The 17,511-nt window shown below is 49.0% G+C and overlaps 6 protein-coding genes across 6 annotated transcripts; 3 read left to right on the top strand and 3 right to left on the bottom strand.

The window, feature by feature from the left end:
• Position 1: 1 nt before the first annotated feature.
• On the bottom strand, positions 2–1,307 carry AFUA_5G02870 (SDR family oxidoreductase; the record flags this gene model as incomplete). The annotated part of the gene is made up of 4 exons (XM_742963.2): positions 940–1,307; positions 629–876; positions 323–526; positions 2–268 (listed from the first exon to the last, which is right to left on the bottom strand). The coding sequence occupies exons 1-4, from the start codon at positions 992–994 to the stop codon at positions 2–4; spliced, it is 774 nt and encodes a 257-aa protein (XP_748056.1). The 5' UTR covers positions 995–1,307.
• Positions 1,308–1,815: 508 nt separating this feature from the next.
• On the bottom strand, positions 1,816–3,704 carry AFUA_5G02860 (putative integral membrane protein; the record flags this gene model as incomplete). Its single annotated transcript, XM_742964.3, has 6 exons — positions 3,069–3,704; positions 2,998–3,017; positions 2,889–2,925; positions 2,773–2,840; positions 2,241–2,713; positions 1,816–2,170 (listed from the first exon to the last, which is right to left on the bottom strand). Exons 1-6 carry the CDS (start codon positions 3,235–3,237, stop codon positions 1,816–1,818), a joined length of 1,122 nt encoding a protein of 373 aa, XP_748057.2. The 5' UTR covers positions 3,238–3,704.
• Positions 3,705–4,010: 306 nt separating this feature from the next.
• Positions 4,011–7,765, bottom strand: AFUA_5G02850 (uncharacterized protein). The gene is made up of 5 exons (XM_742965.3): positions 6,911–7,765; positions 6,701–6,856; positions 6,326–6,648; positions 6,192–6,261; positions 4,011–6,118 (listed from the first exon to the last, which is right to left on the bottom strand). The coding sequence occupies exons 1-5, from the start codon at positions 7,200–7,202 to the stop codon at positions 5,985–5,987; spliced, it is 975 nt and encodes a 324-aa protein (XP_748058.2). The 5' UTR covers positions 7,203–7,765; the 3' UTR covers positions 4,011–5,984.
• Positions 7,766–8,259: 494 nt separating this feature from the next.
• Positions 8,260–11,223, top strand: AFUA_5G02840 (putative MFS sugar transporter). The gene is made up of 9 exons (XM_742966.2): positions 8,260–8,747; positions 8,813–9,087; positions 9,139–9,682; positions 9,732–9,819; positions 9,866–10,064; positions 10,115–10,215; positions 10,266–10,364; positions 10,415–10,646; positions 10,700–11,223. The coding sequence occupies exons 1-8, from the start codon at positions 8,676–8,678 to the stop codon at positions 10,588–10,590; spliced, it is 1,554 nt and encodes a 517-aa protein (XP_748059.1). The 5' UTR covers positions 8,260–8,675; the 3' UTR covers positions 10,591–10,646; positions 10,700–11,223.
• A 250-nt stretch (positions 11,224–11,473) lies between these two features.
• Positions 11,474–12,140, top strand: AFUA_5G02820 (uncharacterized protein; the record flags this gene model as incomplete). Its single annotated transcript, XM_742967.1, has 2 exons — positions 11,474–11,756; positions 11,851–12,140. The coding sequence occupies 2 exons, from the start codon at positions 11,474–11,476 to the stop codon at positions 12,138–12,140; spliced, it is 573 nt and encodes a 190-aa protein (XP_748060.1).
• Positions 12,141–15,161: 3,021 nt separating this feature from the next.
• AFUA_5G02810 (uncharacterized protein) lies at positions 15,162–16,870 on the top strand (the record flags this gene model as incomplete). Its single annotated transcript, XM_077804735.1, has 2 exons — positions 15,162–15,831; positions 15,891–16,870. The coding sequence occupies 2 exons, from the start codon at positions 15,162–15,164 to the stop codon at positions 16,868–16,870; spliced, it is 1,650 nt and encodes a 549-aa protein (XP_077660873.1).
• Positions 16,871–17,511: the final 641 nt, after the last annotated feature.

The following is a 17,511-nucleotide window of genomic DNA, read 5'->3' as shown; positions in this document are numbered from 1 at the left end:
ATCATATACACTTGCCACCATCGACGATCATCTCCGCGCCGTTGATGAAACTGCCCTCATCACTGGCAAGGTACAAACACATATTCGCCACATCATTTGGGTCGGTCAACCGGCCGAGGGGCACATTCCCGATAAACTTCTCACGGTTCTCAGGTGTGTCCTCCATGCCAGTGAACATGGAAAATAGGCCCGTCCCGGACAAGAGAGGACTGACTGTGTTGACGCGGATATTGTGGGGGCCGTACTCAGCCGCAAGCCCTTTGGTGGCCTATAGTTGTCAGCTGGCAGAGTTAACCAAAAGTCAAGCACAGGAGTCATATACATTGGAAACAGCGCCCTTGGATGCATTGTACCACACCAATCCCGGTCGCGGTCTTGAGGCTCCGGTGGAGGAGATGTTGATCATAGAACCTCCTTGGCCCTGCTGGATCAACCGCCCCATCAATGCTTTCGATCCAAGGAAGATGCTCCGAACGTTAACATTGAACACACGTTCCCATTCCTCCTCGGTGACTTCCAAAGTGGGCTGTAGGGCACGGACGTCAGCCAAGGGGGCACCTCAATAAGATTCACACCGACATCACCCATCGGGAACAGGCAAGCTGTTTGTTCATCTGATAGTCCGAACCTTATTCCTGTATGTAGTTCCGGCATTGTTGACCAGCACGTCCAATCGACCAAACTTGGCAAAGGCAAGATCCATGACCTCGTCCCAGTCCGAAGCGCTTGTGACGTCCATCTTGTAAAAAACCAAGTTTTCGGGATTTTGCGCGGCGATCTTCTCTCCGTTCTCGACATTGATATCGGCGACAATCACCTTGGCGCCCTCCTCACCAAACCGCCGAGATATAGCCGCGCCAAAGCCCGAGCCTCCTCCTACGCCTGGGTTAGCGAGACTTCACGGTATTGCATTAGTGTTTCGAGAAACTAAGGGGATACCTGTTACAATGGCGACCTTGCCCTGAAGACGCGCACCGGCTGAAGCTTTGTTCATCTTGATTCCGGCGTAGTTTACACGAAAATAAATCGGCAGTCGTACAGCATAATCTCATATAAATAAGGACAAGGCGCCATTTATATACCTACAGCCTATAGCAATGAGGGGTCAACTCGTGCGGAGACACCCGCAGTGCAATGCCGATTCCCGAGTCGTCCCCATACCAGCCAGCATCAGCCACCTGCACGCTTTTCTTCCTGACCCAACCCATCGGATCCCCATATTTTCGAATCCACAGGCACAAATACTAGAAGCTATTTTCTCTCCTGGTCGCTGTTGAAGGAGACGTGATACGATACAAACAATACCAACCCTGCGGGGGTATTTTTCTCTCATACATCCATTCCGCCAGGAAGATAGCCGCAGCCCGCAGCTTGCAGCCCGCAACACCGGAGTTACTCCATAGGTGTAACTTTACCACGATTGATTCAGAAACTGAGGTCGGCCAGCCTCCGATTTATACTTTATATCAGTCGGCTCATAGGTGTGCACAGGCTTGATTATCCGATCTGCCTCAATTCCGCCCAGTCGTCTGATCAGTCTTTGGTACTCCAAGTGTCCTTCCCCTCTGGCAGGCGCAGAGGGAGTAATTCTTAATTATTTTCATTTCCAAAGTATGTTCTGGCCAATCCTCGTGTATGAAATAAGTACAATGTTAGTTTTCGTAAGAGAACGTTCATCGGTAGAAGTAAGGAAAGAAGAGAAAGAATAAAAGATGGTGAGGGTATCATCCGCGTAGCCAATATTAACCAACTCAAGCCTGTATCTCCTTTTCGACCCCTAAACGTAAAATTGCCGTAGTTTCTGTCGACAAACGCCTAGTGCGTCGTCACCGACGTCGACACATCCACCGTCTTCATGATACCCATAGACTCCGACGGCACAATCCGCCGCGACGACGTATCCCCCCGGATCGACGTCTCGATCTTCGGGTCCCCCTGCGCATTGTGCATGAGGATCTCCTGATCGGACGCGGTATCCAAGTGGCTCATCTGATGTTTGCTGCGGCTGAGTCTCCGATCCGTGCGGCTCTGCTTCGACACCCCGCCGAGTTCGTGGGTGGAGGGATAAGTTGCTTTGTTGTTGCTGGAGTATTCGTGGAGGACTCGACTGAGCAGAGCGGAGAGGGAGGGGAGGCAGGCGCAGATGACTCCGATGGCGATTTCGGCGTTTCTGCGAGAGGAGATTCTTGTTAGCGCTTGTGCTATCGGGAAATGAAGCGGAGAGGGGGTAGAAAACTCACCCAAACATATTGATCCGCATAAACGAATAAGTCCCGTCTTTGGACTGGCCGGTTTTGAGAATGAGAATGAGACGGACTACGCTTGAGGCGCAGGCAAGGCCACCGGCGCCGAGGATGCCCATCACGCGCACCTTCTTGCGCATAGACATTTGGAGGCTCAGTGTCAGCGGGAGAGGGAGGATGAGGATGATGGCGTCGCTGACGACGCTGACGACTGCGTCGGCGAGGATGATTGCCGACTGGTCCAGGCAGCTGCCGTTTATACTATCGTCCCAAAATTTACCGATTGGGTTGCAGATGCGGATTTTGACGATCACGGCGGGGATGTAGTAGAGAAGCATGATTACTAGGAAGATGTAGATAAAAAAAACGGCTTTGCGATAGGGGCTGAACACTCTGGTCATAATCCAGAGGAGTGAGATCTTGGTCAGGAATGCTGTCGGTCCGTACATGACCATTGTCACGTAGACGGTCTATGATGGTTGAGGTTAGGGACTGACGAATCCGTCTAAAATGGGAGAAGCAGCCAGACCTTTTGGAAAGGAATCAGGTAGGAGGTTGGCACGTCACTCTGGTGCAGTCCGCCTCCGTAATGTCCCACTGCGAGCTGTTAGCCGTCAGAGTTGCAATTGAAATTCGAATACTAACTGATGAGGGCGATGACAGAGTATATGACTCCAAGGAACTATCTCTCTCACCCATGTCAGTATGGATAAGTCATAAGTGAATGGCTACATCGGTGGAGGAAATTGTATACCCAAGAGCCCATGCAAGTCCCTGCATAAAGGTCAGTGCCTCATAATGATTAAGCGATTATTGAGCACGCACAGTCTTCCTTCCCGAACCCGTTAAGAATGAATATTCGAGTGTAGACACGCAACCCAAAGAAGATAGTCATGGCCACAATGCATATTATCTGAGTGGCCGTATTCCAATTGTGCATCGTCCTGTCCACGGAATCGCCAGCATCTCGCCCAAGCATCACTGCGAGAGCCATGGTAATGGCTCCCCCGTGGTACGCTTGAATAGGAGATACGAGATCTGATTCTTGATCTGATCAGGGGAAGCCTGAGCGCAGAAAAGAAGGAACATTAAAAAGGGATCTATGGCCTGATGGATCACGCAGGAGTGATATTTGTATGAAACAGAACAGTGGACTACCATTCACCCATGACAGATGCGCTAAACTCTCATCTAACAGCGTTGTCTCTGGCGGTTCGCCATTCTTCAAGATCGATTTGGCAGTCCTCAGCTCCACCCCCTGACCATCGGGAGAGTCGCCTATTGTCCAGTACCACCAGAACGGTAGGCTCGACGATCGACGTTGACACGGAAACTCTTGGCTTGTTCCTACAGAAATTAGCTGGAAAGGTTCCTGCAGTCTGGTCGTCACGATACATAAAGTAAATTGACAATCAAGGTAGTAAAAACACTGCAGGATCTAGTTTATACATCAAAACTGAGGTGAGAAGTTAATGTAATGATGCAGTTTCTATTTGACAAATTAATGAGATGCTCCACAGTGCGTCGGGGCTCCTACCCGACGACTTTGTAAATTTCCACTATCGGGATGGAGGCAAGTCTTGTCTGTTAGCGAGGGCAGCAGGACAGCATTGACGAGATTCGCCTACCTCTTGTCAGACATGAGCGTACTGAATTATACTTTGAGTTGTTAAAACTTTGACTTGTACCATATGCCATATACGGCAGCACGCCCAACAAGCCAGGAACGATCTAATGAAGTCTACATAGGAAGGTCGTTTCTCGGCACTCAGGATCCGGACAGGATTGGGCCGTTCTTGGACAGTCAGGCTATCTAGAAAGTTAACACAGACTGCCTAGATACGTGGGACGGGCTTATTCAAAGAGAAGAGTCGAGGCTCTCGGCCAAGAATAATTGATTGGTTTTAATTGTTGCTTAGAACAAGGATAAAACAGCCGTGGAAATGACTGTTTTAGTCAATTTGATTGAGCCGCCGGTTTTCGTCCTACACCACAGAGACTTCGGAAACCTCACTCTTGCAGGAGATCCGACTCTATTCACATACTTACACCGGTTGCGAGGGTCCATGCACCTACGATCAGATCTGTGGTACTTTGATGGTTCATCGAGATAGCAGAGCCGTGGTAACACAAAGTGCAACCGTGCAAAGCATGGGTCGATTCAAAAGTGCAAAAAAGCCCAGCAGCCAACCATTCCGGCCCCCACCACAAGAAAAGGCAAAGTCGAAAGGGGAGATGAGACAAAAAAAACAATCTTGACAAAGGCATTATCGCAAGCTTCATACCCCTGTTCGTTAGGTACAAAGTATCATTACGAAGGATCTTTTTTTTTCTTTAAGACTAACAATAGGACGGTCTTGATACCAGCTTCCCCCACAGTGGGGATTGTCCTCCACATGCCGTCACCGCGCCGCCTTTAGGCCGTGTTCTTTCCTAATTAGGATAAAGAAACGTGAGCTACCATTCACCGAGGGGGAATGAAACGGTAAGATTTGGTATTACAGCAGTAACTTTGGTGACGGTCGATCATTGGAATCTGATATACCTGAGTTTACGGCAATATACTCCGTCAGATTCTATACTCTCGGTATATAATATGATAGCTATTTGCTGCCATCAGAAATCTTCGTTCAGCCTTCAAAAGTGTGACTCTTGACGGAAGATACAGAGCACATTTCTCTAGAGAAATGGGCAAATTTCAAGTACGTCAGTAGTCTCACTACTATTACGACTAGTTTCGGACGATTAACTCTAATCCGCCTGACATTTGTCGATCAATTATGAGGAACAGAAGCTGCCGGATCCACCATCACAAACCAGGATGGCGTAGTTTCAGGGCATGGGGCCGCTTTCCAGGCTTCTCGTCTGTGCAATCGAAGATCACCTTGCTTCCAAAGTGTCGTTCTTCAGTCTCTCTTAGGTGCTGGAACAGGCTTGTTCAGTGTACCAGTTTGTACTACTATTACTACAACTACTCTGAAATATAGGTGAATACGCCAATTGTCATCGTAATCCCGATGAAACAGGCCCCTTTCCCCTACCTGTGTCAACGCCGGAGTCTGTCCTAAATGCCCGAAACTATGAGGAAAGCTCTGACTGCCAAGTCCCAGTCGCCTGTTTGTGGCGGTTTAAAATTTTCAGCCTGCAGGAAATAGGGAGACTGTGGACCCGATATATGCCGGACAGTCCAGGCATGAACTACTGAAGATTGTCGCTGTCTTCGTTGCCACACGAAGCTCATAATGTCTAACTGTGGTTTTGTATTGGGGTTTCACTTGAAGCTATCGACTGGAACTATCATTTGGAGTTATCTCTTGGGGTTATCGCTTGGAGTGATAAAGAAACGGCATGGAATTCTCCTATTCCAGCTGCCCAGGACAAAAAGGACTCTCTGACTGGTGCAAATACACCAACAAAATAGACCGAGATAGTCTCAACCTGGATTGGGGAGCGGACCGGTGACTGTGTTCATATCGCAATTTACTCATAGCCCGAACAGTGCGTACTACGTACTGCGTGCGACCGACTAGCCTCCTGTGTACATCGGCTTCAGACTGCGAAGGAACAACTCCGTAGCAAGGGGTATTTGTCATGAATCTGATCAGAATCGATTGCAATGCTTCATGTTAAATTTATAAGTTGTCATTAGGGCTTGTGGATTACATATCATACCACTGCCTTACGTAGTCTGGCATCCTCAAACTTCTCTTAAAAATTAGTCTATTTTTCCCTACTAGTAATCTAAAAGATTGCCATCATATTTGGAGGAGACGACACTCCACCAGGCATGTTCAAAGGCACGGAGGCGACGAAGAAAGTCCAGCGCTGGAGCTCCTGGCATGTGCTCGCCAGCGCTTCCAGATCGAAAAGCTCTCCTGTTCATCAGTACCATCAGCCGTTAGCACTCCACTTTGAGCTGTTGTTGTCGTGATCAGAGGGATGACTTACCGATTGGCATTCCCCATCCGGCAAGCACATACTCATGCAAGAACAAATCAGGGTTCTGGGGTGGATAGACCTGTCATATCGCCATGCGTCAGCCAAGTCCACATGGTTTTCTCGGTTCAACGGTCATGTCTCACCTCCCAGCTGATCGCATCACTAGCGATAGCTGCAAAACCAGTATCCCACAACCATCGAAGCACGTCAGTGGTTGCTTCGACTCCGGCGTGCTCTGGGCTCGGATTATCCGAATATTGCTGCTTCTGCGCATCGGTCATGATAGTATCCCATTCCTTGGTGACCCCGACCCGCACCAAAAGGATATCGCCCTTTTGAAATGTGATGTTGCATTCTTTGGCAATCTCCAACATGTCCGACAAGCGGACCTGGTGCGTCGAGAAGGTGGTATATTTGATCCCCTTCTTCTCGGCCCATGTTGCGTAGTCAATCAAGACTCCTCGTCCTAGTTCCATACTCAGCAACCAGGTTCTGCTCACTTGCGGGTTGAAGCTTACCTGCAATGCCCTCCTTCGCCCAGTGCTGCAGACCAATCCGGTCGTTCCTACGGTCATTGATCTCCTCAACCGTCGTGCCGCCATAGAATACACGCTCTTTCTGCCCAGGAACCGTTTGAGAAAAGTGTCTTAATCCATCCCATTGACTACTCTGCTCTAGAGTAGTGACTGTTAGTTTCAAATTCAAATCAACGCCTGGTAGAGACCTACGAGGATTCATCGTATATATATCATCGAAAGCAACTCCGCCCAGCAGCGGAATGATCTGATGATTGCAGGGCTGTCGGTTCAAATTTGGATAGTCAAGTTTCGTCATATCCCAGTTCATTGTGACTCGTCGGCCGGTTTTGATCTCAGCTGCCGCTGCCTTGGCCACTACCTCCGGGGTTAGAATGGCGAGTTTTCCCAGTCCCTCTTCATGACTCCCCGGCTTCCCAACCCAGACCTGTTTCGGGTTGGGGAGTTCATCGAAAGGAGTATCCCAGGGAGACTGACTTCCCATGATGCGAATCTCTAGAGGTGAAATGGGACGAGATGAATTGAAGACAAGACTACATTCAAAGTTAATCTTAAGATCTTAGCATGAAGTGATCTGTAACACTCTACTTCTATAGCGCACCAGCCGGAGTAAACATCAAGCGATGGAGGGGTCAAAGAGGGGAAATCTAGGGATATTTCCGGTCCGAGTCTTACGATTGAATGAGATAAAGCGATATCAGCACTCGACACTACTTAGGAGAACAAACCACAGAGTTCAGACACAGCAGTTGGAAGCCAAATCAAAATGTATGCACTAATTGACCGCTAATCATAAAATCCAGAATCCTCTCGTTAGTGCATTCTTTGGGTCCTCTGAGCACATCATGCGCATAACGCGGAGTACACTGAGTTTTCTTGGGATTGATTTACATCCTGACCTCTGAGGCAGTTGGATCGCAGCACGACACTTTGGTCTGCATAGCATGTCCATTGTCAATAGTCTTCTCTAGAACATAATAAGCAGATTGACTAATGAAAGCAAGCTGCAGTTCTTGAGCATATGAGGAAGGTGAGAAAGATGGGAACTATGGAGTACGGAGCTGTAAAACCAATACAAACAGTGGTAAGGTAATGTAATCAAGAGACCGGGATGGAGTGGGGGCAACGCCAAAGGGCGGAGACTGCAGATTGTACAAAAAGAATATGATTGGCTACCTTGCAACAGCTGACCCCAACAAGTCTTAGCAAGACTCAATTCTAGCCTACTGTCTCAGTCCATCATTACATACCAGACTATCGACTTGGATGCGTGGGACAATGGTTGTAGTCTAGCAATGGTCTAGCAGCAATCTATGCGCAAATAGCGAAGGAGTCAACTTTTAGCACTGTACCCGCAAGCTTTAAGCTTCCTTTCTCATCAAGCTGCAGCAAGTGGACCACGACCCCTCGTTTGCTCGGCCAATGAGGTACACAAAATGGAGTCATTTCAAGCGAATCAGGCCATTCTCAAGGGTATGCTGAGGAGCAAACGCAAACAAATGGGCAGAGGGGAGGGCTCAAAGCTCCGTTCACCTTTGCAAATTAGTCTCTTCAGAGCTAACGCAGGGCAGTACACGCGACTATGATATTGATACTCCGGCAACATGCATGGCTTGAATATCCCGAGCATTCTTGGTGCTCGGTATCAGAATTTTTGGTGTTGACAAGCGAATCACCTCTTATCTTGACGCGGGCCCTACATTAGGCGTTGACTTCTCCCGATCTTGATTCCTTCTTCTCCCCCTAGAACTGTACTTGAACAGTCTAAGTGAGGGGCTGCATCAAAAAGTGCTGTGAAGCTAGGAGTCCGAGTTCCCTCGCACACGGCCCGCCCGGTCTTTTCCGCATCCCGCAATCTCTTTTCTTTTTTGTGATACAGGTCATTTTTGCAGGGGTCAATTCCTGCATTTGCGGTTCAGCTTGGATTGCTTTGTGTATCAATCAATTTTGACACGGCATGGGGACGTTCGGTTCACAGACCAGTACCTATAACAGGCTGGTCACTATTTTTGTAGCCGTTGGGTCACTGGTCAGTACCCTGCATGTCTGGGCTGCATGGGACCATGTTAATGCGTTGACTAATCTGCTCTCCAGACCTATGGTTACTGTGCTTCCATCATCAGTAGTACAATCGGGCAGCCGGGATGGTATAGCTATTTCAAGCTCCCTGCCGAGGGGGAACCGGGATATGCCTCGATCACAACGCCGGCTATCTCGACAGCTAATGGTGTCTTCAGCGCCGGAGGTGCTGTCGGCACGTTGTTCATTATGTGGTCATGCGATTACTTTGGTCGTAAGGTGAACATCCAGTTCGGTGCCTTTTTCTCCCTCTTCGGTGGCGCGCTTCAGGCTGGCGCAAACTCGCTCGAGTATGTTCTAATCCGCATATTCTTGGTCAAGGCATAGCTCACATCTCGCAGAATGTTCCAAGCGGGTCGGTTCGTCTGCGGTCTCGGCATCGGTATCCTGGTCACGGTGTGTCCCATGTACCTTTCTGAAATGTCGAGCGCGTTTCGCCGCGGCTGGCTTGTTGGTCATCATGCGATCTTCCTGGTGTTTGGGTATATGCTTTCTGGTTGGGTTGGCTACGCATGCTATTATGCCAAGGACATTGGCTCGTTCGGCTGGAGGTTCCCGCTGGCCCTTCAGTGTCTGCCACCTCTTGTGCTCCTCGTCGGATCTCCATGGCTTCCGCGCTCTCCGCGTTGGCTCATCTCAAAGGGCAAGCACGAGGAAGCCAAGGTCGTCTTGGAGCGGCTCCGTCAGTCCCCCGACGACCCGGACAACCTCGTCGCGAAGGAGGAGTATTATCAGACTGCAGAACAGATTCGCTTGGAATCTGAGAGGCTGTCCGAGTACGGCAATGTGTGGAAAGCAGTCGTGAAGAAGAAGTCGTACAGAAAGCGAATGGTCATCGGGTTCCTAACTCAGTGGGGAGCAGAATTTGGTGGGCCCTTGATTATTGTTAGTATCCTGCTTGTCAAGGTTGAATCAAGCACTTACAATCTGACAGAACAACTACGCGGTTTTGCTATACTCAAATCTCGGCATGAAGGGCGGTATGCCTTTGCTTCTGAGCGCAGTGTGGCTGACAACAGCTGGTGAGTACTTGTCAGTCAGGTTTGAGCGCATAGCTTACCCCTGCAGGTCTTATCTACAATCCCTTGGGTGCCTGGCTTCATGACAAGGTCAACTCGCGGCGGGGTATGTACATCACCGGTTTCGTTGGAATCATAATCACTACTTCATGCTTGGCTGCAATGACCGCCGAATATGCGGGCACAACAAACAAGGCCGGAAACGCCTTTGGCATTCTGTTCATATATCTCTACCTGGCGTTCCAGGGGTAAGTTTCTCCGCAGATGCTTGTACTGTGCGACCCTAACCGATGCACAGAACTTTCTGCGACACGACCATGTACCTCTATGTCTCTGAGATCTTCCCAACGGAGATCAGACCCATCGGCATGGGATTCTCCCTTTTTGGGCAGTTTGCCGGTATGTTCATCCCGGTTGTATGGTCCGAACAGCAACTAACATGGATGCAGCTACCCTGATCTTGCTTGAGACTGCCCCTATGGGCTTCAACAATATTGGCTGGAAGTACTACCTGGTCATCATCTGCTGGTCTGCATTCTTCATTCCCGGTAAGACGGACACGCAAGTGCTCGACGAAACTTCCACTAATGCCTCGAAGTTATTTACTTCTTCTTCCCGGAGACCGCACGCTTGACCTTGGAAGAAATCGCGAAGAACTTTGGCGAAGAGGTTGCCGTTCATCTCACCGATGCGACCGACGAAGAGAGAGCCCAGCTGGAGCGAACTATTGTCGACCAGAAAAACAGTGTGCAATCTGAGGCAAAGGCTGCTTAGCGCCTGGATATGACCTTTGGGGACATCAATTATCGATCATGGACATTCGTTATATAGTAAGAATCGCTGTTGCAGGGCACAAATCGGCTGCTCACTGACTGAAATACAGTCTGATTCAAGACAGCTTTACAACATGCCTGTGCCGAGCTCCGCCTCGAGGGCAGATCCAAACATATATCTTATTGCAACGTTGCATTTAATGCTTGAGCGATGACAGTCTTTGAATAATGCGGGCGAAGCTGGACCATTCCTTTCCTATGATAGACGTGATACGAATACCCTCTTTGATGTGTGCACATGTTAATACTCAGTATGAAGAGCTCGGAGTCTGTTTCCAGGCAGCCAAGAGACCATTTTGCGCCGAGGCAGCAGGATTAATATATGAAAATGAAACACAAGTGTCTCACAATTATGCAGTTACATATCCCTGATGCTCAGCGGCCAAGGCTGCAGAACTTGGCCTTCCCGCTAGTCATTATTGCCCATGTTTTGAGACAGCAACAATTCCCTCATCCTCAAATCGATAGAGATCACCAGATCCACATCATGATTTCCTTCTTGAGTGTAGCTGTTGAGCGGTCTGAATTGAATAGCATCCAACAAATGCCTACCCACTTTGTGAAGAACGTACAGAGTATATTCTTAGCATCGCCACTATACAAAATGACCTCATGTCTCACTTGATGTGGAGAAAAAAAACTGGAAGATGAATGATACTATCACTTCGACTCTTGCAGACCAGCTCAATCCTCGGTTGGCCTCCGAGAAAATAGGAGAGACACACGGGGTACATAAGGAGCTTCAGGAGCTCTGCAGATAGCATCTCAACATCACCGTCATCATCAGCATCTACTGACACAGGCAATCAGACAAGCTATCAAAAATGAAGCTCAGCACTGTCCTCTCTCTCGCTCCCCTTCTCGGCGCCGCAACCGCCCAAGGCCAGCACGAACAGGAACCATTCACCCTCAACGTCCGCTGGTCCAACAGCATGGGAACCCTCGAGGGCCCCCTGAACGCCAACGCCGGCGCCTTCTGGAGCGGCAAGCCTACCGTCTCCTCGTGCCCGGAGAACGTCCAGGACTGCCCAGCCGTCAACACCACCTCCTTCGTCTCGCAGGGCTCGAAGCTGTTCCTGAATGTTGCTGTGCCCGGCGGTCAGCAGGGTATTGCTCGCCTTTTCTTTTCTTTTCCTTTCCTTCCCCCCAGTAGTATTTTTTTTGGGCGACAGCGGTAGCTGATACCTTTTTTGTGGTACAGTCTACATCTCCCCCGAGGGCCAGCTGACCTACACAGTCCCGCACAGCGGATACATCCCCGACGGCTCGCTCGCCGACCTCCCCATCATGAAGGACGGCTTCCTCAACCCCTTCCTGACGCTGTGGTTGTGCTCCGTCGACAAGGACGCCAAGCAGTGGAAGGTGTGGGCCGAGTACACCAACGGCACGACGGGTGCGATCACCAACAATGGCTCCAATGGGCAGAGTGCCTGCACCCGATTTGCGCTCGAGGCCCAGCCGTACAAGGGAGATAAGGCTTGGGAGTTCTGAACTATTGAATAATGCTGCTGAAGCTGCAGCTGCAGCTGCGGGTTTTAAGTCGAAGTCTAGCAGGGCTGGTCGCTGTTGGGTGCCGATTGTAAGATATTAGGTAGATAGAGAGTTACTAGTAAGTAATAAGATCACTTTCTTGCTAGTATAGGTATTATGATAGATGCATAAAGCATTCAACAGAGTCTGTAATCTACAATATAGGTCAGGGCTACGTGATGGCCTGTATTTTGATCCATTCTTGTTGGATTGCCAAAGGGATTCTGCTGGCACCAAGGAATATAGCATCCACGATCGTCCTTTGTTGAGTCGTGCAGACTGGGGTCATCCTAGGTGAACATCACAACTATGGTAGAGGAATAACACTTTTCGCATGGGCCAAATGGGCAACCGAGATGTCTATCAAGATTTACGCGGTAATGAAACCAGGAGGTATCAATTACTCTCACCCCAATGGACCCAATGAACCTGGGAAAAGGTTTTCTTCACTAGGGGTCATTCGCGGAATCCTTGGCCAAAGCCAATTGGCTGAGAATAGCACATGCGATGCCAGGCGCCACATCCTCCATTGGAAGATGCTCTAGAACCATTAAACTTTTGGAGGGTACAAAGGCCAAAGGCAGACAGATCTCGTCGTTAGAATGGAATCCATCATATGTTCGACAGAAGCAGGAATCTAATAATCAAACCTAGAGGTCTTCATTTGCCGGAGGCTCCCCGAATTGACGCGAGACAAGAAAAGGGAGGATCCGGCGTCTCCCCGTAGAGTGGTCCAAGCAATTTCCCCGAGGAGAATCCTCGGGGCTATGTGCTGGAAAAGGCTTTCGGGACCGGGATAACATCGAAGCGAGGTCGGAGGGAGAAGCTGTTTGACACGTTTCAGCCAGGCGCAACCAGCCGCCATGATCGACCGTGCGAACTGAATGAGACAGGAGACGGACTCGCATGCGTATGGCATTTGACGGCGCGGGTACGGAGTAGTTCAAACGCGTTCACATGACTGAGATTGCGATATTGCGTTAAGTGTTCATAATTTCGACAAAGTACTGGAAAAAGGGCTATTTGCAGTCACTTACTCTGTACTGTCTTGAAATAGTCTACCTTAGGCCGTCACGGCTCTGCTTCCTGACCGAAAACGGGCTTACCAAAGAGAGTTATCGCTTTCAACAAAGACCATGGAAACAAGCTCAAGGAAACCCATGGCAGAGATGGCAGCCACGGCTTCGACGGTTGTGCTCCGGCCCACCACCAGGACGGCGGCGATCACGGAAAATCATGATCGACCGTCTGCATTGGAGAATCAAGGATATTGTCTCCAGTGCTCCAGTGCACTGATCCCACAGGGTTGCCATTGTCAGTCAACTGAATCAGGTCAAAACAAGGTGGTGTGGCCGCAGCGGATGATGGAAAGTTGATAACACAAGAGTGGACCTCCGATCGTACGTAGCGTCACTTTTCCTTTGGAGGAAACAGGGGAAAAAAAGACCAAAAGTCAAGTCCAGCCATGCGTTTCACTGTGACCGAGAGCGAGTTTAGGATGACCTTGGAGACTAAAACCTAATTCTCAACGGTGCCAAAGTCACGTCTTCACCGCAGCTACTCCTGAAAGTCTCATGGTAGATGATTGATTATCTATGGGGCCAGAACAGTGAATCATTACGGAGAACTAGAAATCCGGCCCCCACTTCCATACCAGCAAGCCCCTGAGTATTCACAGTTGACGACTATTGGTTAGATATGTCCTTCTCTTCGAATCAGACACAGGCAGCCAAGACACTTCTTTCCGCGTAGGCTCGGTATTAGACGACTTGAGTAAATTGAGTTCCGTAAAGACAGTCCCACTACATGATCGCCGATAGCGGACACCATCCCTGGAGAAGAATTCAGTAATACTCCATAGAGAATGTAGATTAGCTGTAGAAAGCGAAGGAAGTGGATGGAGGATTGCTTCACTGCAATACTCATATAGGATACTCCTCCGTACACTCGCGATAGAACCACCGACGCGAATGTGGACCCGAACATCAGTTGTTCGCAGTCGTGGGGAGACTGGCCCACTGGTTCCCAGCCAGACACGGGTACGATCGGGGCTTCAGGCAAGTGGGAACTGAACTGAACGCCTCGAGTTTCCCAGTCGTCGTGGAGTCGAATCACAAATAGGAATAGCCGAACCAGGCATTTTTCCCTCTCAACGCATATCAGGGATGTGGATTCTCGACCAGTAGCAATCTGCCGGGCCCGTGTGATTAGCGATGCCACGGGTACCCTCCACTGACTATTCCGTCCTCTGTAGATATGATCATGGATGGATCACCTTGCCAAATAATAATCATCCACAAGGCACCAGCACCACGAGGCGGAATTGGCACATCATGATCATCCACTAGGGCCGATCATCGTGACCCCATCGTCATTCACCCTCATCCATTGACAATAGCTCAGGTCATGGACATCGAAACTGGCGTTGGAACTGGTTCTGGAATTGATACTGGGAGCAGACCGATCGTCTACCCCTATCCCGTGAGGCTGATCATTCGACTTTCAAGGACGGGAATTGAGTTGATCCGCCAATGCAAGATTTGTACTCCGCAGGTGTACTCCGTAGACTATGGAGCGACTCGGGTGAGAGAGTGAGGACAGCAGGTGGAAGCGAAGAACAAAGTTTGGCAATCTTCCGTAAATCTTAAAATGGGCTGTTTTCGCGGTAGGTTTAACTCTATAATTGTAATCGTAATCGTAATCGTAATAGTAATAGCAATAACAATGGACTGACTGAATTAATAATAAAGGCTTGAAGCCAACCTGAGCTCAGTGCTCTCCCCAGAATCTGTGCCCCCTCCCTAAGGAACAAGGAAAAGCAAGTAAGGTACTCCGTACTCCGTACTCCGTAGTGAAGTATCTGTGACTAAGGCTCCCCCTCACCGCTCCGCGTTGAGGGTGAGCCACAGCGAAACCACCAACCACACCGAATCCACCATTTTTCGATATTTTGACTATTTGAAGCTATTCCAACCATCCAACATGCCTAAATCTTCTAAAATTAATGAATCTTACCTCCTCGAGGCCTGCGAGGCCGCTCAGGCCCAAAAAAAGCCAAATATCTCCAAGATTGCGCGTGAATATGGTGTTCCTTATGCGACCCTACGTGATCGCGTCAAGAAGCATGTGCATCCTCGACTAGCCAACAAACCAGTTAATAGAGCCCTTAAGGGATACCAGGAGGAGGCCTTAATCCAGTGGATAGTCTGTATGCGTGATCGGAATATGCCAGTGACGCCCAAGCTACTAGAAGAGTATGCAAATCAGGCACTTCGACGCGCAGGGGAATCTAGGCAGGTTAGCAAGATGTGGGCATATCGCTTTGAGAAACGACTTCCAGAACACCTTAATCTAGGCCCAGCGAAGCAAAAGATAAAGGAATTCAAGCGTATCCAGGCTGAGGATGCAGGTTTACTGACACATTGGTATAATCAGCTTGCAGGGGTGGTTAAAAAGGATACACCAGCGCGGTTGGTATACAACTTTGATGAATGCGGCTTCCAGCCTGGCGAAGGCAAATCTAGGAAGGTAATCAGTTCAAAAGGTTCAAAAGTGCCTGATCTTGCCGAATCCGAAAGAGGAGAGAATATTACAGCTATTGAATGTGTAGCTGCAGATGGATGGCAGATGGATCCCTGGTTTATCTTTAAAGGTAAGTTCCTAATGATTCTTCCCTTCCTTTAAATACTAATCTATGCTCGCTTCCTAAAGGCAACGGAATCTTCATGGAATCTTGGTTCAATGAGAGCGAGGCCTTACCACCAGATACTACGATAGCGACGTCTCCTAATGGCTGGATATCAGATGAACTAGCCGTTCAATGGCTTCAAAGCTTTATCAATGCAACAAACGAGCGTACAAAGAAGGGGGAGAAACGGATACTTATATTTGATGGCCATGGCTCTCATCTCACTGTCGAATTCTTGCAACTTTGCGAAGATAATGGCGTTATTCCCTTTGGATTCCTTCCTCATACGACACATCTTTGCCAGCCTTTGGATGGTAAGCCATTCTTAAGCTATAAGCAACACTTTCGTCGTATGAATAATGAGCTATCTTACTGGGCTGGTGAGCCTGTAGGGAAGTCAGAATTCTTACACATGATTGGACCAGTACGAGAGAAGGCTTTCAACCAAAGGATCATCCGTGAGGCCTTCAAAGATCGTGGAATCTGGCCAGTCAATAGTAAGATAGCTGACGATCTTGCTATCTTACTATGGGAAGGAATTCCGGATATCTACGCGCCTGATCTTGATAAGATGACTCCCTCTACGCCACCCTCTCAGCCGCCATCTCGGCCGCCATCTTCATCTAGTATTGATATCTCACCTCCGCGGACGATTCAGACCCTTAAGAAGAACCAGGCAAAGCTATCTAAGCATGCAGATCTGCTTACACCAAAGCTGCAGCGAAATCTTGAACGGATATTTGAACATAACCGAATCGCCGCTGAGCACCTGGCTATAGCAAATGAAACTATTGGTCGAATAAGGGCCGCGCAGGCCCCCCTACGGCGTCAATATACTAAGCGGCAGGTTAAGCCGCTTAGCCAGTCTGGTATATTGACATTACGTGATGCAAATCGATCAATTGCTTCAAGGAAGGCCAAAGATGCTGCCGCGCAAGAGAGACGTTTACAAACGCAATGGGAGAAAGTGCATGGTAAGCCCCCACCACTAGCATCTACATAAGGGAATATGGTATCAAATGGATTAGCAAAGGCAGTAGATGAGAATAGTAATTTTTTTTATATAGATAACCCCTAGTATGGCATCAAAATCATGATTTCTATCGAAAAATGGTGGATTCGGTGTGGTTGGTGGTTTCGCTGTGGCTCACCCCTCAACGCGGAGCGGTGAGGGGGAGCCTTAGTCACAGATAAGTGATGGGCATGAGCTTCCTCTCTCTGCGTCCCCCACCCCCCGCCTGATCCGGTGATTCGCCGCTCCTTTCTCTTTTCATTCTCCGACTCAACGACTCGACACAACCTCCTTCTCACTGCAAGTGACTGCAACTGATCCTCCCCCCCTCCCCTCCTCGTCATTACCATCTCCCTATCTACTGCTATCGCTACTTCTCATCTATCTACCTCCTCAATATCCTTCCATCCGATTCTTAGTACTTTTGAATGGTGTATCACTAAGTTTGCCGTAAAAAGTATCTCATCATCCCGGTCTATCTTTTTGCTTGTGTCGGGATTTCTCTAGCTATGATTATTACCGGTCAAATCAATCGTTAATTGTGCCCCAATCTTGGCTTACTATTATATTATTATTCTTCGGTCAAAACCGCTGGTCTCCTCCACTTCCTCCACATTCTCAGCTTCATGTCG

The sequence above is a fragment of the Aspergillus fumigatus genome, chromosome 5 (assembly GCF_000002655.1).
Source record: "Aspergillus fumigatus Af293 chromosome 5, whole genome shotgun sequence".
Classification (NCBI taxonomy): domain Eukaryota; kingdom Fungi; phylum Ascomycota; class Eurotiomycetes; order Eurotiales; family Aspergillaceae; genus Aspergillus; species Aspergillus fumigatus.
This window is presented reverse-complemented; position numbering and strand designations above follow the sequence as displayed.